Here is a 25,062-nt window from a genome sequence, read left to right on the forward strand (position 1 = left end):
GTTTCTCTTTCTGTGGCCTCAGTTTGTAGACCCATCTCTAGACCCGATCCATAGTGTGACAGTTTAGTACATGAAAGCGTACAGGCGCGTCCTTCTGCTACGGTGGAGTGATATGTTCTGTTGCTATGGAGAGGGGAGGATAGACTACGTCTTGGAGCATGATAGTGCGGCTTTAGGTGGGTGAGGTAAGGAGGGGAACAATGCACTCAGCCATTGTCATAGCTTAACTGCTTCCGGATCATGTTGGTTGAAATCTACGTCCTGTTTTTGGTCATTTACTTCTGACAGGATGTAGCTTCCCACTTTCCAGCTGCACGCTCCCACTGGTACCGCTGATCATGTTGCTCTCTCACCGCTGCTGCTCACATGCCCTGCCGTCGGCATGACGGCAAAGCTCTTTAAGCAGGGCAGGAGCCGATTTCATTGCCTCATTGTGGTGTTTGACTGGGGAGGTGTGGGAAATTCACAACACTCTCACATGGAGTCAGGCAGAGTTTAGCTGTGATGATGCTTCGGCAATTATCAGCGGAGGAAATCAATGTCTGTTTATTTATTTTAATTTCATGATTTTATTCTCAATTTACCTCATGCTGGGACTGGGAGAGTGGGAAAGTGAGGAAAAAAGGTGGAAAAAAACAAGGATTTGCCCATACACTTTAAATCAGGTGTTCTGCGTGCAAAACTAGCCGTAAACTAGTGGTATGCTTGTTGCAGGTGTGTGGCTCAGGGATCACTAGAATCAAAAGATCCCCATAATGGCCAAGCAATCTGACCTTTATAATCTCTAAGTGTAGATCTGTTCAAAGATCTAACTAGGACTTATCTCACTTTACTCAGTATGGAATAATGTACAAAGCGTAGTTACATTTAACAACCAATAAATAAATCATTTTCTTTACTTTGCCATGATACTATGATTTAATGAGATCTCCACATCTGTGTTGCTCTGAACAGTGCTCAATAAATAAGACCAGAAATGTCTGCCACTATCAGATAGTAATGAATAGCATCTGGTATGTGCCCAGGCATTTATAGAAAAACATTCAATTATATATTGCGTCTAAAACTCTTACAAGACTATAATCAATATCATAAAAAAATGTCTTACCTCTAAAGAGTCGTCTGCATTTTCCATCCAGCAGTCAGTCCAAGTGGCAACAATGAGGAAACCAGCAGATACAAATGCCAGACAAACGCTTACATAATGGGACAGAGTCATCATGATACCAACATTGGCACTCGAGGATGACAGCTCTGCAGACTTCATGTTTCCAGAACTTACAAGTTGCAACCAGAATTTTTAACGCACACACTGAGTCAGTTTTGGAAATAGTTTAAGGATGCTGAACATTAGAATCCAGAGCATGAAAAAAGAGAATATGACTGATCTTGCAGATTCACTGCTTTGGCCAAGTTTTGAATTTCCCCTCACGTTCACCGTGCAGTCAGAGCATCCCTGACACACTGGGCTTCAGCAGGAAATCCAAGTGCATTTTAAACATGCTTAGGTAAAGGGCTTGGATAGGAGATTACTACAACTAACAGGTATTCATTTTAAGGAGACCAGTTAATTATTGACTGGTTACTGCATGACCTCAGACACACTAAGGGTTTCTACCATGATATTTTGGATTCATGTGATCTACATATGCTTGAGAGGATTCTAAGAGCCTTTCCCTGTTTCCTGGTCCAGAGAGAAAGATAAAACGTTAAATCTATATATCACTATCTGCAGAGCACTACAAACTTCCTATCACTACCTGCTGGCCAGTGGCGTAGCTAAGGAGCTGTGGGCCCCGATGCAAGTTTTACAATGGGGCCCCCCAAGCATTTTATAAATAACAATTGATACGATGCACCAAAACCTGACAATGGCAACTACAGTGTCAGAAGGGCAAGAAGGGGATGGGGAACAGTTTGTTAATGATTACCACTATTCAAAGTATCTATAGAAGTGATTATTATGAGCACAGGACCAATAGAGAGCTAATACTATAGTTGAGGGAGGGCCCTTCGGGGCCCCTCTGGCCCAAGGGCCCCGATGCGGTCGCTACCTCTGCAACCCCTACTGCTACGCCCCTGCTGCTGGCCACTAAAATCTACCAATCACTACCTGCCGGCTACAACAAGCTAATTATCACTACCAGCTGAGCACTACAATCTTCCTATCACTACCTACTGAAACTAGGAGGGGGTGGCGATGAGAATACCTCAGAGAGCCTTTTTTTCTAAAAATTGTGGTGTTGCAGCAAAAGGTAATGAGGAGGCCCTGGAGGTTTGTCAAGTATGGGGCCCAGAAGAAATTTCTGATGACAGCCTTGATTAATGCTATTTTCTGCACATTATATCCCTAACTTAGTGTGTGAACAATGGTGATTAGTAAACGCATTTATTCAGGGTTGGACTGTGACACTAAGGGCCCACCAGGAAAGTTTCAGTCCACCCCCCTACCCCCAACTTTTGGGCTCACATGTGCATGTGAAATTCTGTGCAGGACAATAGACTATGACTATGGTAGGGAATAGATTGTACACTCTCCTGAGGACAGTCCATGACAGGGAGGTGGTTACATGCGGTGCGTGCGTGCGCACCACAGTAAAAAAATAGGTGTGGCCATGCATTGGAAAATGGGCATGGTCATGGGCAGACCAAAATAAGTAGTGGTGTTATTCACAGAGAGTGGGTCTGACCAGATAAATGTTAGATAAAATAATCAAGTAGTTACATGCCTCATGATTATTCATCAAGTAGTCAAATGCTGCTAAATAAAAATATTAAGTAGTCACACGCCTCCAGATAAAATAATTAAGTAGCCAAGTGCCTTACAATGTAAGTGCCTTACAATAAATAGCCAGGTGCATCAAAATAAATTAATTTAGAAGCCAAATGGGCCCTGTATACGTAAATTAAGTTGCCATGTTCCCCAGAAAACAGAATTAATTATCCCTGTGCCCATATGGTTCAGTATTAGGTATTCAGTGCTGGCTGGGGAGGGCTGGGTGCTTTGCTGGGTGCTACTGCCTGCAATGTTGGGTGGCCTTATTGATATTAGTTATTGGAGAGTATGCAGGGCCTGAGGCAAGTGTCATATGAAGGGCCTAGAGCCTGAGTATAGCTGCCCCCAGTATAGGTAGACAACTATGGGTGTCCCCAGTATAGGTAGTTAGCAATAGGTGCTCCCAGTATAGGTAGCAAGTTATAGGTGTCCCCATTATAGGTAGTTAGCTATAGGCACCCCCAGTATAGATAGCAAGTTATAGGTGTCCCCAATATAGGTACTTAGCTATAGGCGTCCCCAGTATAGGTAGTTAGCTACAGGTGTCCCCAGTATAGGTAGAAAGTTATAGATGTCTCCAGTATAGGTAGTAAGTTGTAGGTGTCCCCAGTATAAGTAGTTAGCTATAGGTGTCACCAGTATAGGTAGCAAGGTATAGGTGCCCCCAGTATAGGTAGCCAGGTATATAGGTGTCCCAGTGTAGGTAGCCAGGTCTATAGGTGTCCCAGTTTAGGTAGCCAGGTCTGTAGGTGTCCCCAATTTAGTTATCCAGGTCTACAGGTGTCCTCAGTATAGGTAGCCAGGTCTATAGGTGTCCCAGTTTAGGTAGACAGGTCTATCGGTGTCCCCAATTTAGTTAGCCAGGTCTACAGGTGTTCTCAGTATAGGTGTCCCCAGATTAGTTAGCCAGGTCTATAAGTGTCCCCAGTTTAATTAGCCAGGTCTATAGGTGTCCCCAGTTTTGTTAGTCAGGTCTATAGGTCGCCCCAGTTCAGTTAGCCAGGTCTACAGGTGTCCCCAGTATAGTTATCCAGGTCTACAGGTGTCCCCAGTTTAGTTAGCCAGGCCTATAGGTGTCCACAGATTAGGTAGCCAGGCATAAGGGTGTAGCCTGGAAGGAGGAGCAGCGGCAGAAACAGAGCAGTGGGGGGGGGGGCAGCCCCCCCCCCCCTTCACCTGAGGCCAACCCTTCCACACTCCCCCCTCCAGACCAGAATGTACCGCAGCGGCAACAAGCGGGGAACAACTTATTTCTTTATGGTTCTGCAGCTGCTCTGATCTGTCCTTCTCTGTTGTCCAATCATGCTCTCACAGGAAGCACAGTGAGAGCAAGATTGGACAACAGTCAGAGAAGACCAGACCAGAGCAACGGCACGCAGAGCTGGAACCAGAAAGTAGTAAGTCGTTCAATGCTCGCTGCCACTGTGATAAATTCTGGAGGGGGGTGTGGAAGGGGGGGGCCCAGGTGAGGGAGGGTGGGAGGCTGCCCCCCCCCCTCCCCGCCACTCTATGCCCGCTGCTGCTCCTCCTCCCTGCGCTGTGTCCCTCCTGTTCCCGGCCCGAAGGTCGGATCTGTAGTGCTCGGGGCTATTGACGTCACTGTAGTTAAAAGGCTGACCGGGGAACTCCCGAGCCTCCTCCGGCCAAGTCTGACCCTGAATTTCTTTACTTTTTGACTTGTTACACCCAAACTGTCATATTCAACCACAGGTAACGGCTGCAAGGTCAACAAGCCTTAATACTGTCAAGCTATGCTCAAACTAATTACTGATTTAATGTATGTGACTTTGTGCTACAATTGTGCCTCAGTGGAAAACATTTCAACACACTACAGTACTAGGAAGTAGTGCAAGGAAAAGTCACTGCAAGTAAATTCTCATAATTATCCCCTCATCACAAGAATGTATTTTTCAATATCTGGTTCCAATTTTTTTCAATTGCAGCTTGTCAAAGAAGACTAGCTTGATAAAAAAAAAAAGTAAACATGAAACGTGATTTTCTTCACAGAAGGGAATGTAGTTTATTTTAGAATAATAAAGAAAATTGTTTTCTCCTGTCAATTTGATACTAGTAATACTCAGTATTTTTTTTCTGCTGATCATATTTCTTACTTAAAGTGGAGTTTATTATCTACATCCATTCAAACCTATTTCAGACAATTTCCTTGAAAGTGATTGCAGTAAGTATTGTAATTATCTAATAATATGTGTAAATAAAACTAAGTTCTGTGCAGTGAGCTGGTTGCTGAGGCTTCCAGTATAGTGTGTGTATCATCACTTCTGTATTCATATTTGTGAGGGATAGAGGCTGCAAAGCTAGCACAGAAACTACAGGACCCATAATCAGCAATGGGTTCACAATGAGAAGCTCTTGCTGTGGAGAATTCAATACTCACCAAATATACAGCAACTTTCTTAGCATGCTAATAACCAGTTTGAAGACCTGATAATTTCAGGATAATGCCAAAGCAAGTAATAAAAAAGTCCAGGTTGCTGCATCCCAAGCAGGATTAAACTCTATACATGATGAATATACATGATGAATAATGAATAATGATGAATAAAAAAAAATGTTATAAATTGGCACCCTCACAATAAATGTACAGAACCCATGACACCTTTTCCTGTGTCCGAAGCCTGACATCATGATAAACTCTTTCTTTTCTTTATATTCATCCTGGTTGAGCATCAATCTTGAGCTCACTTCCACATAAAAAAAAAATTGCTCTAAAATCGCCCCAAAATAGCTCCAAAAACCACTCCAAAATTGCTCCAAAGCCCACAGATGCTCCAACTTTGTTTCAAAATCGTAATTACTGAAAAATATACTTCCTCTTTTTCATGTTCGGAAATAGGGGACTGCAAGTACACACAGGTAGATTATCCTGACTGTGTAATAATTATGAATGGGGGAGGGGGATGATATATATACTGTACATTTTAACCAATGTTGAATTATTTTGTTATACTACAGAGTTTAATCCCGCTTGTATCCTAAAAACAAGGCATGCATTGTAACTGATGAACATGCCAAATATTTACCAGTAGGCCTTTCACCTCAATTCAGGGAAACTAGCCCTGCCATAGCCAGATGTGAAATCCAAACACACACAAAAAACAAACAAAAAACATTTTCTAATAACAATAACAAGGCACATAAAAGGAGTGTTATACAAAATTCTATGTCTCTAATAATCATTAAAAAATGCTATTAGTTAAACACATTTTTGGCTTGCTTATCCAGTGGAGTGTATGTCCTACTTTGATTTCTTTTGAAAACCAAATTTCTTTTCAAGATCCAGGCTTTTAGATGTTGGCTTAAACTAGCTACTACTAACATTAAATAAAACCAGATATCACAATACTATTTTCTTATATCACAACCAAAAACAACATTACACCCCAAACCCCCTCAGTCAGACCATGCTGTATCAGGTCTCCTGTGATTTTGCTCTGCACAAGAGGGGGTAGGAGGAGACCACAACCTCTGTCCAATGCGGGGGATGGGATGGGCGGCACTGCGATACTTCTGCTGGGGTCCTGGACCACTAAAATTATAGCCCTGGAGAAGGACACTGTGAGAGGGGAGAGTGGAGGCTGACTCTGCATTCAGGTAAAGCTACTTCTGTTTGCTCTGATAGTTGCCTGCAATTTACCAGAAGATATGATCCCACTGTACAAAAGAGGATTATGAAATGGACAGTGTGCAGTCAGTGTGAGTATAGAAGCCCCAGCACCTGGCTTGTTTATAAAGTGTAAGTCAACTTCAGGTGCTTTTTAAGGTATCTGTAAGCTTTATTGATATTTTTAAGAGAACCTAATCGAAGGAGAATCAGAAAAGTACGTGAAAGATCTACAAGCTTGGAGTTCACCTTTAACCTCCTTAGCTGTAGCCACGAGCTAGACTCGGGTTGGAAAACCGCAGCTCACAGCAGTAACCCCAAGCTACACTTGTGCTCAGTGGCGTATCTGGGTAAAATAGCGCCTATGGCAAACACTACAATTGCGCCCCAGCCCCCCCATCCCCAGCTCCGCCCCCAAGCAGAGTCTCATTCCCCCATAATAAAAGCAACCAGGTGCCTCAAGATAAGGAAATTAAATAGCCAGGAGCGCCAAGATAATTAAGTAGCAAAGTGCCGCATATATACATAATTTGAGTAGATATGTTCCCCAGACAACCCAATTAGGCAGACACATGCTTCTAGATATTAGTATAAGGTAGTCATTTGTGCACCTCACATTTTGAAAAATACTCCTCAGTCAGTGGACAGTCAGTGACATGACTATGTAATCTGTACAGGGCCGGATTTCTACTTTTCAACACCCTAGGCCTGCTATCAAAAGCCGCCCCCCCCCCCCAAAAAAAAAAAACCACACATCTAAATGAAGCCTGTACATGTGCTTGATTATAGCACATAGCAGGCTGTGCCATATGTATTTACCTTCTAAAGCCCCGAAAAAGTGAAGTTAATTGGTCCCCCCACACAACTGACTGTGGTAGGGATAACATTTTGAGCTCCTCTGACGACAAGTAGCTGGAGACATAACTATGTGCTCTTTAAAGTGCTGCCGATTATATCATTACTATTCAAATACATAATAATACGGAAGGCCATTAGACTGTGACTATGGTAGGATTAGATTGTGAGCTCCTCTGAGGACAGTCAGTGACATGACTATGTACTCTGTACAGTGCTGCAGAAGATGTCAGTGCTATATAAATACATAATAATAATATGGTAGGACATTAGACTATGACTATGGTAGGATTAGAGTGTTAGCTCCTCTGAGGACAGTCAGTGACATGACTATGTACTCTGTAATGTGCTGCAGGAGATGTCAGTGCTGTATAAATACATAATAATAATATGGTAGGACATTAGACTATGACTATGGTGGGATTAGAGTGTGAGCTCCTCTGAGGACAGTAAATGACATGACTATGTACTCTGTAATGTGCTGCAGGAGATGTCAGTGCTATATAAATACATAATAATAATATGGTAGGACATTAGACTATGACTATGGCAGGATTAGAGTGTGAGCTCCCCTGAGGAGAGTCAGTGACATGACTATGTACTCTGTAATGTGCTGCAGAAGATGTCAGTGCTATATAAATACATAATAATAATATGGTAGGACATTAGACTATGACTATGGTGGGATTAGAGTGTGAGCTCCTCTGAGGACAGTCAGTGACATGACTATGTACTCTGTAATGTGCTGCAGAAGATGTCAGTGCTATATAAATACATAATAATAATATGGTAGGACATTAGACTATGACTATGGTAGGATTAGAGTGTGAGCTCCTCTGAGGACAGTCAGTGACATGACTATGTACTCTGTAATGTGCTGCAGAAGATGTCAGTGCTATATAAATACATAATAATAATATGGTAGGACATTAGACTATGACTATGGTAGGATTAGAGTGTGAGCTCCTCTGAGGACAGTCAGTGACATGACTATGTACTCTGTAAAGTGCTGCAGAAGATGTCAGTGCTATATAAATACATAATAATAATATGGTAGGACATTAGACTATGACTATGGTGGGATTAGAGTGTGAGCTCCTCTGAGGACAGTCAGTGACATGACTATGTACTATAAGAAGTACTGCAGATAATATCAGCATTATTAAAGGGAACCCAAGCCTAAGCTCAGGTGTAAAGAGATATTTACCTAAAGAGAGGGAAGCCTCAGTATTCTATTGAGGCTTCCCTCTGTGCTCCCATGCCCCCCTCTAATCAGTGTGACCCCCCTCTACATAGGGGCTGCGCTCCTCCTGTTATGAGCATGGCCATGCATGCGCAGTAACACTACTGCACATGCGCGAGTGGCTGATGGAAGAGATGTGTGGCCCTGAGACAATGCCTCACCAATCTTCCAGGGGGCCACGCTCAGCAAGGGGGGGCATCAGAGCAATGAGGGAAGTCTTATGATCCTGAGGCTTCCCTCTCTTTAGGTAAAGATCTAATTTTGTACCTGTTTTGGGTACACTTTATATACGTTGGCAGAAGTTTACAGATAGAGAGAGCGGACAAAGCATGAAAGAGAGAATGGATAGAGAAAGCAACATAGAGAGGATTGGCAGATAAAGTGAGACAGAACAGTGGGCATAGAAATAGTGAGAGTGATGGACAGGAGAGCTAGCCCAGAGGGAGAGAAGAGAGAGGGTGGATAGTGCTATAGTACAACTTTTATGACAGCCATAGTTACAGTATATTACCAGTATTTGCCATAATCATTCCCCCAACACCCCACACATAGCACAGCCTGCACTGCACCCTCCCCCAGTGTTCTCTCCCCCCAAACATTGCCTTGTCTCCTGTGAGGAAGTTTCAAAGTGCAGCAATAAAACCCAGGCAGACAGAAGATCCGTACTGCAGAGCAGCCTGTCAGTGCACTCAGCCTCACACGTTCCTGATGCTGCTTGCTGTTCTACACAAACTGAGGAGGAAGAAAGTTTGCAGCATGATTACACGTGCACAGTGTGAATGCTGATTAAGATCAGATACTGTACACTCCGGTCTCACTCTCAATTACCTTTCAGCCCAGACCCTATTCTCCCTCCCCCTCTGCACAGGCATATATTTACCTCTCCGTGCAGGCAGTATTAGGTCTACTCCTCTCTACTACCACGATGGCAAGGAAAGGGGCGGAGAGCCGAGAAGTCCTGCTGGAGGAGGAAGAACATAGAGTGTGCATGGAGAGGATCAGAATAGTCTACCCCGCCTGTGCCGAAGTACAGTCCGGACATCGCCCAGCCGCCGCTATGCATCTCTATCTTCTGCTGTCGATCCCCGCCATGTGACTCGCCGGTAATGTGCCAGCGAGTCACATGGCGGGGATCGACAGCAGGAGATAGAGATGCATAGCGGCGGCTGGCAGAGGAAGCTTCGGCGCTGGAAGTCTGGAGTGAGGTGAGTTCCCGCAGCCGCTCGGAGGGGAGGGGGCGCCAGGGCAGCCGCTAACAGCCTCACTTCTAAAATGAGCAGCCCGTCTGCTAAGCCTGGTCTCTGGATTACTGCTGCAGGCTCGCCTCAGGCCAGTGAAGGGGCGAATGCAACTGCGGACATACTGAGCAATTCCTGGTGACAGGTGCAATCAACCTGTCTCCGCCCGCCCCTCTAACTATGCTGAATTCTGGCGCCCTAGGAACGTGCCTTGGGGGCCTTTCCCCAAATCCGGCCCTGAATCTGTAAAGTACTGCAGAAGATGTCAGTGCTATATAAGCACATAATAATAATAATAATATGGTAGGACATTAGACTATGACTATGGTAGGATTAGAGTGTGAGCTCCTCTGAGGACAATCAGTGACATGACTACATACTCTGTAATGTGCTGCAGAAGATGTCAGTGCTATTTACATACATAATAATAAAAATATGGTAGGACATTAGACTATGACTATGGTAGGATTAGAGTGTGAGCTCCTCTGAGGACAGTCGGTGACATGACTATGTACTCTGTAATGTGCTGCAGAAGGTGTCAGTGCTGTATAAATACATAATAATAATATGGTAGGACATTAGGCTATGACTATGGTAGGATTAGAGTGTGAGCTCCTCTGAGGACAGTCAGTGACATGACTATGTACTCTGTAATGTGCTGCAGAAGGTGTCAGTGCTGTATAAATACATAATAATAATATGGTAGGACATTAGGCTAGGACTATGGTAGGATTATATTGTGAGCTCCTCTGAGGACAGTCAGTGACATGACTATGTAATCTGTAAACAGCTGCAGGAGATGTCAGTGCTATATAAATACATAATAATAATATGGTAGGACATTAGGCTATGACTATGGTAGGATTAGAGTGTGAGCTCCTCTGAGGACAACCAGTGACATGACTATGTACTCTGTAATGTGCTGCAGAAGGTGTCAGTGCTGTATAAATACATAATAATAATATGGTAGGACATTAGGCTAGGACTATGGTAGGATTAGAGTATGAGCTCCTCTGAGGACAGTCAGTGACATGACTGTGTACTCTGTAATGTGCTGCAGAAGGTGTCAGTGCTGTATAAATGCATAATAATAATATGGTAGGACCAGGGCAGTTTCTAGGCTAAATTTCACCCAGGGCGAGAGTGTAAAAATCGCCCCCCCCCACCGTGGAGCCAGGTATAGGTGCCCACAGTATAGGTTAGCTACGTAGGTGCCACCAGTATGTGTTAATTAGCTAGGTGCCTGCAGTATAGGTTAGATAGGTAGATGCCCCCAGTATAGGTTAGATAGGTAGGTGTCTGCTGCATAGGTTAGGTAGGTAAGTGACTGCAGTATAGGTTAGATATGTAGGTGACTGCAGTATAAGTTATATAGGTAGGTGACTGCAGTATAGTTTAGGTAGGTAAGTGACTGCAGTATAGGTTAGATCGGTAGGTGACTGCAGTATAGGTTAGGTAGGTAAGTGACTGCTGTATATGTTAGATAGGTAGGTGCCAGTATAAGTTAGATAGGTAGGTGACTGCAGTATAGGTTAGGTAGGTAAGTGACTGCTGTACAGGTTAGCTAGGTAGGTGAATGCAGTACAGCTTAGATAGGTAGGTGCCAGTATAGGTTAGGTAAATGACTGCAGTATAGGTTAGGTAGGTAAGTGACTGCGGTATAGGTAAGGTAAGTAAGTGATTGCAATATAGCTTAGATAAGTAGGTGCCTGCTGTATAGGTTAGGTAGGTAAGTGACTGCAGTATAGGTTAGGAAAGTAAGTGACTGCTGTATAGGTTAGGTAGGTAAGTGATTGCAGTATAGCTTATTAGGAAGGTGACTGCAGTATAGCTTAGATAGGTAGGTGCCAGTATAGGTTAGAAAGGTAGGTGCCTGCAGTATAACTTAGATAGGTAGGTGACTGCAGTATAGGTTAGGTAGGTAAGTGACTGCTGTATAGGTTAGGTAGGTAAGTGATTGCAGTATAGGTTAGGTAGGTAAGTAACTGCTGTATAGGTTAGGTAGGTAAGTGACTGCAGTATAGGTTAGGTAAGTAGATGCTGCAGTATAGGTTAGGTAGGTAAGTGACGGCAGTGTAGGTTAGGTAGGTGCTGCAGTATAGATTAGGTAGATAGGTGTTGCAGTATAGATTAGGTAGGTAGGTACTGAAGTATAGATTAGGTAGGTAGGTAGGTGCTGCAGTATAGATTAGGTAGGTTAGGTAGGTGCTGCAGTATAGATTAGGTAGGTAGGTAGGTGCTGCAGTATATATTAGGTAGGTAGGCGCGGCAGTATAGATTAGGTAGGTAGGTGCTGCAGTATAGATTAGGTAGGTAGGTGCTGCAGTATAGATTAGGTAGGTAGGTGCTGCAGTATAGACTAGGTAGGTAGGTAGGTGCTGCAGTATAGATTAGGTAGGTAGGTAGGTGCTGCAGTATAGATTAGGTAGGTAGGTAGGTGCTGCAGTATAGATTAGGTAGGTAGGTGCTGCAGTATAGATTAGGCAGGTGCTGCAGTATAGATGAGGTAGGTAGGTGCTGCAGTATAGATTAGGTAGGTGCTGCAGTATAGATGAGGTAGGTAGGTAGGTGCTGCAGTATAGGTTAGGTAGGTAGGAAGGTGCTGCAGTATAGGTTAGGTAGGTAGGAAGGTGCTGCAGTATAGATTAGGTAGGTAGGTAGGTGCTGCAGTATAGATAAGGTAGGTGGGCAAGTGGTGCAGTATAGATTAGGTAGGTGCTGCAGTATAGATTAGGTAGGTAGGTAGGTGCTGCAGTATAGGTTAGGTAGGTAGATAGGTGTTGCAGTATAGATTAGGTAGGTAGGTACTGAAGTATAGATTAGGTAGGTAGGTGCTGCAGTATAGATTAGGTAGGTTAGGTAGGTGCTGCAGTATAGATTAGGTAGGTAGGTAGGTGCTGCAGTATATATTAGGTAGGTAGGCGCTGCAGTATAGATTAGGTAGGTAGGTGCTGCAGTATAGATTAGGTAGGTAGGTGCTGCAGTATAGATTAGGTAGGTAGGTGCTGCAGTATAGAGTAGGTAGGTAGGTAGGTGATGCAGTATAGATTAGGTAGGTAGGTAGGTGCTGCAGTATAGATTAGGTAGGTAGGTGCTGCAGTATAGATTAGGTAGGTGCTGCAGTATAGATGAGGTAGGTAGGTGCTGCAGTATAGATTAGGTAGGTGCTGCAGTATAGATGAGGTAGGTAGGTAGGTGCTGCAGTATAGGTAGGTAGGTGCTGCAGTATAGGTTAGGTAGGTAGGAAGGTGCTGCAGTATAGGTTAGGTAGGTAGGAAGGTGCTGCAGTATAGATTAGGTAGGTAGGTAGGTGCTGCAGTATAGATAAGGTAGGTGGGCAAGTGGTGCAGTATAGATTAGGTAGGTAGGTAGGTGCTGCAGTATAGGGTAGGTAGGTAGGTAGGTGCTGCAGTATAGGTTAGGTAGGTAGGTAGGTGCTGCAGTATAGATTAGGTAGGTAGGTAGGTGCTGCAGTATAGGTTAGGTAGGTAGGTGCTGCAGTATAGATTAGGTAGGTAGGTAGGTGCTGCAGTATAGATAAGGTAGGTGGGCAAGTGCTGCAGTATAGATTAGGTAGGTAGGTAGGTGCTGCAGTATAGATTAGGTAGGTAGGTAGGTGCTGCAGTATTGATTAGGTAGGTAGGTAGGTAGGTGCTGCAGTATAGGTTAGGTAGGTAGGTAGCTGCTGCAGTATAGATTAGGTGGGTAGGTAAGTGCTGCAGTATAGTTTAGATAGGTGGGCAGGCAGCGTGGTGGGAGCGGGCATAATAGTAATAACTCACCTTTTTCTTCAGCAGAACAGCCGATCTCATCCCACGCTGCTTCAATGTACTTCCTTTCCCGGCATCTGTCTCAGTAACAGCTCCCCCTGTGTTGACATGCGGAACATCAACACAGGGGGCGCTGTTACTGAGACAGATGCCGAGAAAGGAAGTACATTGAAGCAGCGTGGGACGAGATCGGCTATTGTGCTGAACGAAGGTGAGTTATTACTATTACCGGCTACCACCGCCACAGCGCCCCCCTCAGGCCGCAACAATACAGCGCCCCGGGCGATTGCACGCATCGCACGCCCATAGAAACGGGGCTGGGTAGGACATTAGGCTAGGACTATGGAAGGATTAGAGTATGAGCTCCTCTGAGGACAGTCGGTGACATGACTATGTACTCTGTAAAGTGCTGCAGGAGATGTCAGTGCTATATAAATATATAATAATAATATGGTAGGACATTAGGCTAGGACTATGGTAGGATTAGAGTGTGAGCTCCTCTGAGGACAATCAGTGACATGCCTATGCTCTGTAAAGTGTTGCAAAAGACGTAGCTACTTGGATTCAAAATGCAAATTATACAGCGGTGACCGTGGGAGATGGGGGTTAACTTGTCCATAAGTCCGTGGGATCCTATACATACCATTTGCGTCACACGCAACGTGTGATGCGTTCCCCACGCCACTATCGCGCTTTCTCCTTCAAGCCAGAAGAAGGACATGCGGTAGTGACATGGAATGTGTCACACACATTGCGTGTGACGTGAATGGAACGCTAATGATCCAACGGACTTATGGGTGAGGTAACCCCCATCTCCCGCGGTGACTGCTGTATAATTAACATATTAAATCCAGGTAGCAACTCAAAAGCCCATCCCTGCTTAAAAGTACCTTTTAAGGGAGGTACAATAGATGGAGGGGGGGGACAAGCAGGGAGAATGAAGATTGTGATGGGGAAATGGAGGACAGTAAGGAGTGTGGAAAAGGCAGGGGGTGGACACAAGAGAGGGGAAAAAAAGTAGGAGTAGGAAGGGTGGGAGATAAAGAGTTGGAAGAACAGACTTTGTGGAAAAGGAGAAATCTCACCAGGGCAATATTCACCAGTCCCGTTTAGAGCAAGGGCGTAGGGCCCGTGGTCGCAGCGGTCGCCTTGGCGACCGGGCCCGGCTCCTGAGGAGGCGGGGAGGGGCCCGGGGGGCCCATCCCCGTTTGGAGGGCCATGCGCCCGTTCGCGCTGGTAGGAGGGAGCCGCAGCCGCGGGGAGGGCAGCCCGACCTCTTCCTCCCTTCCTCTCCCCGGGCCCCCCCTCAGATGCAGAGTAAGCGGCTAACGGAAGCGCTATAGGCAGAACTCACCTCCCTGCGTTCCACTCGCCGCTGATCTCCTCTCTGGCTGGCTCTGCATAGATGTTGTTACACACGCAGCTTCCGGCTAAACAGGAAGCTGCGTGTGTAAGCATCTATGCAGAGCCAGCCAGAGAGGAGATCAGCGGCGATTGGAACCAGGGACGGAGGTGAGTTCTGCCTATAGCGCTTCCGTTAGCCGCTTACTCTGCATCTGAGGGGGGGCCCCGGGGAGAGGAAGGGAGGGAGAGGTCGGGCTGCCCTCCCCGCGGCTGCGGCCCCCCCCTCCATTATGGGGACGGGCAGCTACCTAATCTATCCTGGGGGGCAGCTACCTAATCTATCCTGGGGGGCACCTACCTAATCTAACCTATACTGGGGGGCAGCTACCTAATCTATCCTGGGGGGGCAGCTACCTAATCTATCCTGGGGGGGCAGCTACCTAATCTAACCTAATCCTGGGGGGCAGCTACCTAATCTAACCTATACTGGGGGGCACCTACCTAATCTATCCTGGGGGCAGCTACCTAATCTATCCTGGGGGGCACCTACCTAATCTAACCTAATCCTGGGGGGCAGCTACCTAATCTAACCTATACTGGGGGGCACCTACCTAATCTATCCTGGGGGCAGCTACCTAATCTATCCTGGGGGGCACCTACCTAATCTAACCTAATCCTGGGGGGCAGCTACCTAATCTAACCTATACTGGGGGGCACCTACCTAATCTATCCTGGGGGCAGCTACCTAATCTATCCTGGGGGGCACCTACCTAATCTAACCTAATCCTGGGGGGCAGCTACCTAATCTAACCTATACTGGGGGGCACCTACCTAATCTATCCTGGGGGGCACCTACCTAATCTAACCTAATCCTGGGGGGCAGCTACCTAATCTAACCTATACTGGGGGGCACCTACCTAATCTATCCTGGGGGGCAGCTACCTAATCTATTCTGGGGGGCAGCTACCTAATCTAACCTATACTGGGAGGCACCTACCTAATCTATCCTGGGGGCAGCTACCTAATCTATCCTGGGGGGCAGCTACCTAATCTAACCTAATCCTGGGGGGCAGCTACCTAATCTAACCTATACTGGGGGGCACCTACCTAATCTATCCTGGGGGCAGCTACCTATTCTATCCTGGGGGGCACCTACCTAATCTAACCTAATCCTGGGGGGCAGCTACCTAATCTATCCTGGGGGGCAGCTACCTAATCTAACCTAATCCTGGGGGGCAGCTACCTAATCTATCCTGGGGGGCACCTACCTATTCTAACCTAATCCTGGGGGGCAGCTATCTAATCTATCCTGGGGGGCAGCTACCTAATCTATCCTGGGGGGAAGCTACCTAATCTATCCTGGGGGGCAGCTACCTAATCTAACCTATACTGGGGGGCACCTACCTAATCTATCCTGGGGGCAGCTACCTAATCTATCCTGGGGGGCAGCTACCTAATCTAACCTATACTGGGGGGCAGCTACCTAATCTAACCTATACTAGGGGGCACCGACCTAATCTAGTTTATACTGGGGGCACCTACCTATCTAACCTATACTGGGGGCACTTACTTATCTAACCTGTATTGGGGGCACCTAGCTAGCCTATACAGGTGGCAACTAAACTGGCTACCTATATTGGAGGCACCTACCTAACTAACCTATACTGGGGGCACCTACCTATCTAACCTACGCTGGGGGCAACTATTCTGGCTACCTATATTAGAGGCACCCACCTAGCTAACCTGTACTGGGGGCACCTATCTATCTAACTTATACCGGCGGCGCCTGCCTATCTCACCTATACCGGGGGCAACTATACTGGCTTACCTATGCCTGACTACCTATACTGGGGGTACCTATAGCTGGCTATAGGGATTTTGATATGTGTGTGCATCCGTCGGGTGTTGTCGGGGGAGGGGGGGCTGTTGTTGCCGGGGGGGGGGGCCCACATCCAGATTCCGCATCGGGGCCCAGAGGTTTGTAGCTACGCCACTGGTTTGGAGGAACATCACACCACAACCATGCTGCACTGTATAGGAGAGAGAGGGCAGAGAAAGGAGACGAGCACATGCTGGGAGCAGAGAGAGGACAGGAAGTATTCAGCAGTAATCATCTTATCTATATTGTCAGGAGCTGCCTCTCTCTGCTCCGGTAACCTGATACACATGACATATGCTATCAGATTCCTCATGCTCACCGCTGCGCTCATCTCCTGCCTCTCCTGCAGTAAGAACACACTCACTCACTGGCCTCAATTCACGGAGCATTATCAAACGTTTATCAAACACTTTATCAAACGTTTGATAATTTACCTCATGGGTAAAATCTCACTTTAAATTAACTAAGGTGTTATATATTTATCAAATGTTTTACCGATAAAACGTTCAACAAATATATAACACCTTAGTGAATTCAAAATGAGATTTTTATGGAGGGAGAGAGAGCACAAAGCCAGCACTGCAGTTGGGGTTCTTTATTGTAGCAAAAACGAACACTTACAGTTCTGTAGCAGCCAGGTGTCAGGGCAGGTTAAGTGGGCGCCAGGTCTGTGTCCCCCTGCGGACGTCCGTTTCGCGCTAACCGCGCTTGTTCACCGCAATGGGGAAAGAGTTGGGGGCGGGCTGCATCGGCGTGGATTACATACCACGTCACGGCGGCACTTCCGCCTACGTTAGCTGGCCGCGCCCCCTGTTGCCATGTCAACTATGAACGCCCACTCGCCCTGCAGTAAGGACGAAAGCGTCCATGTAGCCTGGCGACGAGGAGTACGCCTACCGACACACCCCGCCACACAGTCCGGAGCCCAGCCTCCCAGCAAAGGGGCGCACAACAAAGGCTGCTATGAATAAGCAGCCACACGTGTGCGCATGAGGGGACACAGCGAAACGGCCTTAATGCCAACACTAGACAAGTGTTTGCGTTCGACTACTCACCAATGGCAACTACTATTAAAGAGATCATCCGGAAGAACTGGCATGTCTTACAGGGTGACCCACACTTGACAGGGGTGACCACGATGCCCCCCCTGGTAACCTTTAGGAGGGCCCCCACATTAGGTGACATGCTAACGAGTAGCGAATATAGAAAACCAAACTCGACCAATTGGTTGAACACTCTCAAACGGCCGGGGAATTATCGCTGTGGAACATGTGGCATCTGTGACCAAATCCTGAAACATGGAACATCGACTTTAGGAGGAATCCCTGTTAAAATTAAAGATGTACTGTCGTGCAGATCCAAATTTGTAGTGTATTGTCTATTATGTCCATGTGATAGATATTACATTGGACAAACTACTCGAGAAATGCAAACGAGGATTAAAGAACACTTTCGTTTACTTAAATCTAAAGACAAATGCACAAGGCTAATTACACACATGGCTCAGTGCCACGGAAGAAACCCAAACTGCCTGAGATTCTTCGCTTTAGAAACCGTGTCCTTCGCAAATCGAGGAGGAGACAGGGAACGAACTCTATTACAGCATGAAGCGCGGTGGATAATGCAAACTAACGCACTTGGCCCCCTTGGACTGAATGATAAAAATGAATTAGCTTGTTTCTTGGAGAAATAAATGCAAGATGTCACTCTATCATAATAACCTCTTCCAAACCCTTAAACCTCTAGTTCTGCCACATTTGTGGAATCCCACCTCTTGGCGTGGGGTCTGGCTTTCTTCCCTCTAGATCTTCTTATTCCATCCACATGCACGCGCCGACATGTATTGCTTGGCGTAGCGCGTGCATGTGCAACTTCACTCCACTGCACGTTTTTCTCTATTCCTCCTCTCTGGCTGGGCTGCATTCGTCTCCTTATACGTACTTTGTCTACTGCGTATACATTCCATTCATTCCTTTTGCCTCCCTTCTCCTCCCTCCATCGGTTTTTAATTTTTATACCTTTTTGGTAGTTGTTTTAATGTTCAACCTACCTGGCGCCTTGGGCTGCGCCTGCGGGCGCACCCGCCTCGGTCTCCGCCACCCACCCTCCCTTTGCACAAGGCCACCTCTATTTGGACCTCTAATATAGTACGTGTCCCCTCATGCGCACACGTGTGGCTGCTTATTCATAGCAGCCTTTGTTGTGCGCCCCTTTGCTGGGAGGCTGGGCTCCGGACTGTGTGGCGGGGTGTGTCGGTAGGCGTACTCCTCGTCGCCAGGCTACATGGACGCTTTCGTCCTTACTGCAGGGCGAGTGGGCGTCCATAGTTGACATGGCAACAGGGGGCGCGGCCAGCTAACGTAGGCGGAAGTGCCGCCGTGACGTGGTATGTAATCCACGCCGATGCAGCCCGCCCCCAACTCTTTCCCCATTGCGGTGAACAAGCGCGGTTAGCGCGAAACGGACGTCCGCAGGGGGACACAGACCTGGCGCCCACTTAACCTGCCCTGACACCTGGCTGCTACAGAACTGTAAGTGTTCGTTTTTGCTACAATAAAGAACCCCAACTGCAGTGCTGGCTTTGTGCTCTCTCTCCCTCCATACACATCATATTGCCACTTGACTTCCTGCCGGAGCACGCAGTTTAAAGGGACCCACACCTCTACAGCTCATTATATAGCATAGCCCAGCCCAGTCCCCTGTTGCAATTGCAATCTCAGTTGAGTGCTGGAACTACATCTTTCCTTTATCCACACCAAAATGAGATTTTACCCATGAGGTAAATTATCAAACGTTTGATAAAGTGTTTGATAAACGTTTGATAATGCTCCGTGAATTGAGGCCACTGTCTGTGTCACTTGGCTCCAGCTACGCAGACTCTTGTTCTCCTCCATGCTCCATTCCCCATCAGCCCCAGCGGCAGCAGCAGGGCTCCATGCAGCCAATCAGGAGGGAAATGTGAGCAGTGCCGACGTTGCCTGGGCGACTAAGCAGCAGAGGTGAATGGGACACGGAAAACGTTACCTACTGCTGTACGGCGCTCTGGACGCTGGCAGCCAGCTAGATCATCGCCATGGAAAGGAGCCAGGAGGTGCTCAGACCTGGCTGGGAGGGAGAGGGGATTTTCTAATTTATGCGCCCCCTGGGAGGTGAGTGACAAGGGCGCCCATAGCAGCTGCCCTATGTGCACGCCTCCAGATCCGCCTCTGCTTGTGCTAGCCGCTGGGAGGTCCATGCAGAGCATTGCGAGCAGCGGGTGATTTCACTCACCTCCTGGGCGATCCAGACGCTGGCACCCATTCCTCTTCCTGTCCACGGAGGCTCTGCATCCCCCTGGTGAGATTGCTAATTGTCGGCATGACGACAGCCGGCAATCTCACTGTAGGGTTACAGCACCGCCTGGAGGACGGAGGGAGAACTGCAGCTCTAGGAGGTGAGTAAGTGCAGGGGCTGCTCCAGGCTCTCTCGGGGTATGATTTTTTCTTGCTTTTAGGGTCTAAAAGCACATGAAAAAAATGGTAACGCTTTTAAACCCTAAAATCAGGAAGGAATCATACTGCCAGGGAGGTTAAAGGCACCACTGTATCAAAAATGTAAACATTAAAATGTATTATTTTAAAATAGTTTTTTCAAATCTATTTCACATGTGAGTCTCTTGATCCTTTGCCACCAGTGATGCTCATCGCGACCTCGTGATGACGGAATAGCCTTGATTCACAAGAATTTTTTCACTATCCGCCGCCATGATCCAATTCCCTTTACGGAACTCAATCACGGATTTCGCCGTGGTTACTAGTATTCGGGAACACGAATATCCGTGATTAAGCCTGACGACTTTAGCGGTCAATAGCAAAGCCCCCTTACATGCTATAAACACCAAATTTGCAGGATATGTTAAAGTGGATCTGAGATGAAAAACTAACTATAACAAGTAACTTGTCTATATATCTTATCTAAAGTTTAGATAGTTTACACATCAAATCTAGCTGCAAACAGCTTTAATAGAATATGATTATTTCTTCCTGTGATACAATGACAGCAGCCATGTTGTTTGTAAACATTATACAGAGGCAGGCTTATCTGTATCTTGAGCAAAAAACCTAATCCCCCTCCTCCTCCTTCCTCCCATCTGTCTCTGAAATCTCTGGCTATACCTCCCTCTCCTCCTGCCCAGACTGAGCTCCCATGAGCCCTTGCTACTGTCTGAAAGTGCCTTGGCTCTCTGAAAACCTGTGGGTGTGGCTTGTTTAGTTTATAGGGAATTAGAGTATTAAAACAAAAACAAAAAAGTATTTGGCTTGAGGAATGCCCTATAAACAATAGGAAAGGAACAAAATGATGCAATGAGTAAAAGTTCACCTCAGGTCCACTTTAAGTAGAACATTGGGAATAAGGAATTTCAATTTCAATTCAAAGGAAAAACATATACATGTAAATGTGGTAAATACATTAATTGTGATTACCGCATTTAAATGTATACTATTTTCTTTTGAACCTTTAAAATCGATTTTCTCAAAAAGTATAATGTCTTTGAAAAATATATTTTCTCTTGTTCCCACTGTTCTACTTAACATATCCAGCAAATTTGATGTTTATAGCATGTAAGGGGGCTTTGCTATTAACCGCTAAAGTCGGTGGGTTTTGGCGAGATTTAATCCCCAATACTTTTTCATTGGAAACTTTAAATTCGATTTTTTCAAAAACTATAAAGTCTTTTTGAAAATGTTTTTTTTTAAGTTGTAGCCACTGATCACCTTTCTAATCCATGCAATTTTGGTGATTGCAGCATGTATGGGGGCTTTGCTATTAACGTTAAAGGAAAATCCGGATCACAGCCATGATCTCGGATTTTAGAAGCAATCACTGCAAAAATCTGAGTCAAATTCGTAAGTCCATTTCAAATTCGGATCAAAATCACGACTTATCCGTATTTTGATTCCGCCGTGGCTGAATTTGGTCAAATCCATGATCGTGGGGTATCCGAGCATCACTATTTGCCACTGATTCCTATATAAAAATAAGTCTCCTCTGTGGGTGAGAAGAACATAGGGCAGAGCTCATTTAGTACAAAGTAAAAATACAACTCACTGTGCTGAATCTGCTCAACTCACACATTGGATTCCCACAAAGGAAGTAACAGGAAAAAGTGGCTTATTTTCAGGCGTCAGGGCCGGATTTACCATAAGGCACTGTAGGCACATGCCTACAGGTGCCGGTTGATGAAAAGGCGGCTCACTCCCCTACCCGAGGGCCTCCCTCCCTCCTTCCCTATGCAGAATCCTGATGAGAGGGTAAATGAAAGGTTACTCACCCTGCTCTCAGCATTCCACTGAAGAGATCTCCCTTCAGTCAGGGGCACCTCAAGCTATATAATACTGAGGTTGCTCTAGCTACCTAAATCTTGGGGGCGCCTCTAGCTACTTAACTTCTTGCCAACTGCTCCACGCCAATTGGCGTGAACGCGGCGGCAGCCCCCAGGCAGCAGGCCTTCTATGGGGCTAGCAGGAGAGTGCGCAAGCCAATGTGCGCGCATCTCTGCTTGGAAGCTCTGCTCTCCCTTCAGTCTCCCAGCGGCAATCACGCTGATTGGCTGGCGGGGGGAGGGAGGAAGGGACCGGAACAAAATTAAATAAAAAATACAAACATTTTATAGAAAAATAAAATAAATATTTGTTAAAAAAAATTAAACATTGGTGGAGCTATCAGACCCCACCAACAGAGAGCTCAGTTGGTGGGGAGAAAAGAGGGGGGGGGGGGGAATCACTTGTGTGCTGAGTTGTGCGGCCCTGCAATGAGCCCTTAAAGCTGCAGTGGCCCAATTTAAGAAAAATGGCCTGGTCTTTAGGGGAATTTAACTAGTGGTTAATATTGAGGGTACTTCTGGCTACCTAATACTAAAGGGCACCTGCAGCTACCTGTGACGGGCAAGGGAAGTAAGAGAGATGTGACAGCTGGGACAGCCAGCACACTTACAGGGCAGTTTGTTGGGGGTTTGTAGGTTCATGGAGGGCGAAGTCTAAGGTGCCAGGAATCTGTGCCTATAGGCTCCTGTGAGGTAAATCTGGGCCTGTCAGGTGCTCTTTTCATTTATGTAATGAGAACCTGGGGCGGTACTTCCACAAAGTTGTCTTCATTTCTGAAACATTACAATATCTCTGACTCACAGCTTACTTCAATCTTTTGTCTGGTATTTTTCTTAAACTGTATTTTCCTGTTTTCTGAAATTGTATTTCCTTCTTCCAGTTGGTTGAGTATACACTGCTGTATAATCACCAAAGGATTAAACCAAGGGAACACCATAGACCTCAGTCACTACTGCAGATCATGGCCACAAGGTGGTGCAAAACCTTTCCTCATGGAGTCACTGTATTGTCTGTGATCACCACGCTTCAGTAGGTCTGTGTTAGTGTTTTTGAATGTGCCTGTGTTCAGTTTGCAATCAGTTTCACTGAAATGGTCAAAATGTTTGGGATTCATAATAAAACACGAACTAACATAACTCAACACCATTGAAGTCAATAGATTACAAAAATGCAGGGTTTTTTTTTTTGTTTGTTTTTTTATCAGCCTATGGAGTGAAACAACAGCAGCAGAGTGCAGCCATATGATATGGAAAGCCCACCAAATGTCGGGTGGAGAATGTGCACAGTACTGTATGTACACATATACACATATGTACACAGGGGCGTAGCAATAGGGGGTGCAGAGGTTGCGACCGCATCAGGGCCCTTGGGCCAGAGGGGCCCCGTAGGGCCCTCACTGAACTACAGTATTAGCTCTCTATTGGTCCTGTGCTCATAATAATTACTTCTATAGATACTTTGAATAGTAGTAATCAATAACAAGCTGTTCCCCATCCCCTTCTTGCACCTCTGACACTGTAGTTGCCATTGGCAGATTTTGGTGCGCCGTATCAATTTTTATGTATAGAGTGCTTGGGGGGCCCCATTGTAATACTTGCTTCAGGGCCCACAGCTCCTTAGCTACGCCACTGCTTGGCACTGTAGCAAGGGCTTATGGGAGCTCAGTATGGACAGGAGGAGGTTACTAGCCAGAGATTTCAGAGGCAGAGGGGAGGAGGGAGGAGGAGAGGGGACTGAATTTGTCACAGGCTGAGGGCTGGAGATGCTATCAGCTTGCCTGTGTGTAATGTGACAAACAGAAAGTGGCTGCTGTCATTGTATCACAGGAAGAAGTAATCATAAACTGTTGAAGATGTTTGCAGCTAGATTTGCTGTGTAAACTATCTAAACTTTAGATAAGATATACAGTATAGACAAGTTACTTGTTATAGTTATTTTTTCATCTCGGATCTGCTTTAACGTCCTTGACACTCCTGAAAGCAGAGAAAGGGTTACCCTTCAGTGTTTACATATTAGCACAGAACCTGCGGTACACCACAGCACAGTTCACAGCCCTGATTCACACTTGCTGATAACGGCTAATATAGGTTGATCTCCATGACACAAACAGTTTGTGTTTTCATTGTATGCTGTGCAAGAGTTTGGGTCCGCTTTAAGGTGGTGCACTGTCACGGTCATACATTTTTTAGTTCCAGTTCACATGAACAAAAGCTTAGGGTTATGAACACCTTTCTGTTCCGCCCAGGCCCGGATTTACATCACAGAAGCCTATAGGCACAGATGTCCTGGCACATTAGACTTCTCCCTCCATGAACCTACAAACCCCACCAAACTATACTGCAAGTGTTCTGGCTGGCCCAGCTGTCACTTCTCCCTTGCTTCCCTTGCCCATCATAGGTAGCTACAGGTGCCCCTTAGTAATAGGTAGCCAGAAGTACCCTCAATATTAAGTAGCTAATGGTGCTGAAGGGAGATCTTGTCAGTGGAATGCTGCCAGCTGGGCAAATAACCTCTCATTTACACTTTTTTATCAGGACTCTGCATAGGGAAGGAGGGAGGGAGGTGCTCGGGGGAGGGGAGTGATGAACCTTTCTAGCATCTGGGCGCCTGAAGGCACGTGCCTACAGTGCCTTATGGTAAATCCGGCTCTACCATCTGTGGGGAAAAAATCTTACTTTTCCTTGCAATGTATCCTAATTTTACTGTTAAACTATTGGCATTTTCACTACTTGCTGTATTATTTAGTGATGAAAGCACATATCTTCAGAAGAATACTTGTGACTTAGTTAGTTCCATTTAAGGGAATAACATCACTTGATGACAGTCCAGGTTTTCAAATGCTGACACTTGTTTATTAGTTCTGGAAAATTCCCAATAAAGTATTAAAAGCATGCTATCTGTAGCTGTGACACATACTGTGCTGATCTTGTGTCAGTGCAGAGTGATCAGTGAGTGTGCCTGGAATGTAGGAG

The 25,062-nt window shown here is 46.0% G+C and overlaps 1 protein-coding gene across 1 annotated transcript in view; it reads right to left on the reverse strand.

Annotated features, from left to right (window-relative positions):
* Nucleotides 1–20,086, reverse strand: part of CLDN16 (claudin 16) — a 74,623-nt gene extending 54,537 nt beyond the window's left edge. Inside the window, exons 1-2 of the mRNA XM_068233326.1 lie at nt 19,998–20,086; nt 13,517–13,643 (exon numbers count right to left, since the gene is read on the reverse strand). Of these exons, the coding sequence (XP_068089427.1) occupies nt 13,517–13,643; nt 19,998–20,086 (216 nt within the window). The remainder of the gene's footprint in view (nt 1–13,516; nt 13,644–19,997) is intronic.
* Nucleotides 20,087–25,062: the final 4,976 nt, after the last annotated feature.

This window comes from Hyperolius riggenbachi, chromosome 4 (genome assembly GCF_040937935.1).
Source record: "Hyperolius riggenbachi isolate aHypRig1 chromosome 4, aHypRig1.pri, whole genome shotgun sequence".
NCBI lineage: Eukaryota > Metazoa > Chordata > Amphibia > Anura > Hyperoliidae > Hyperolius > Hyperolius riggenbachi.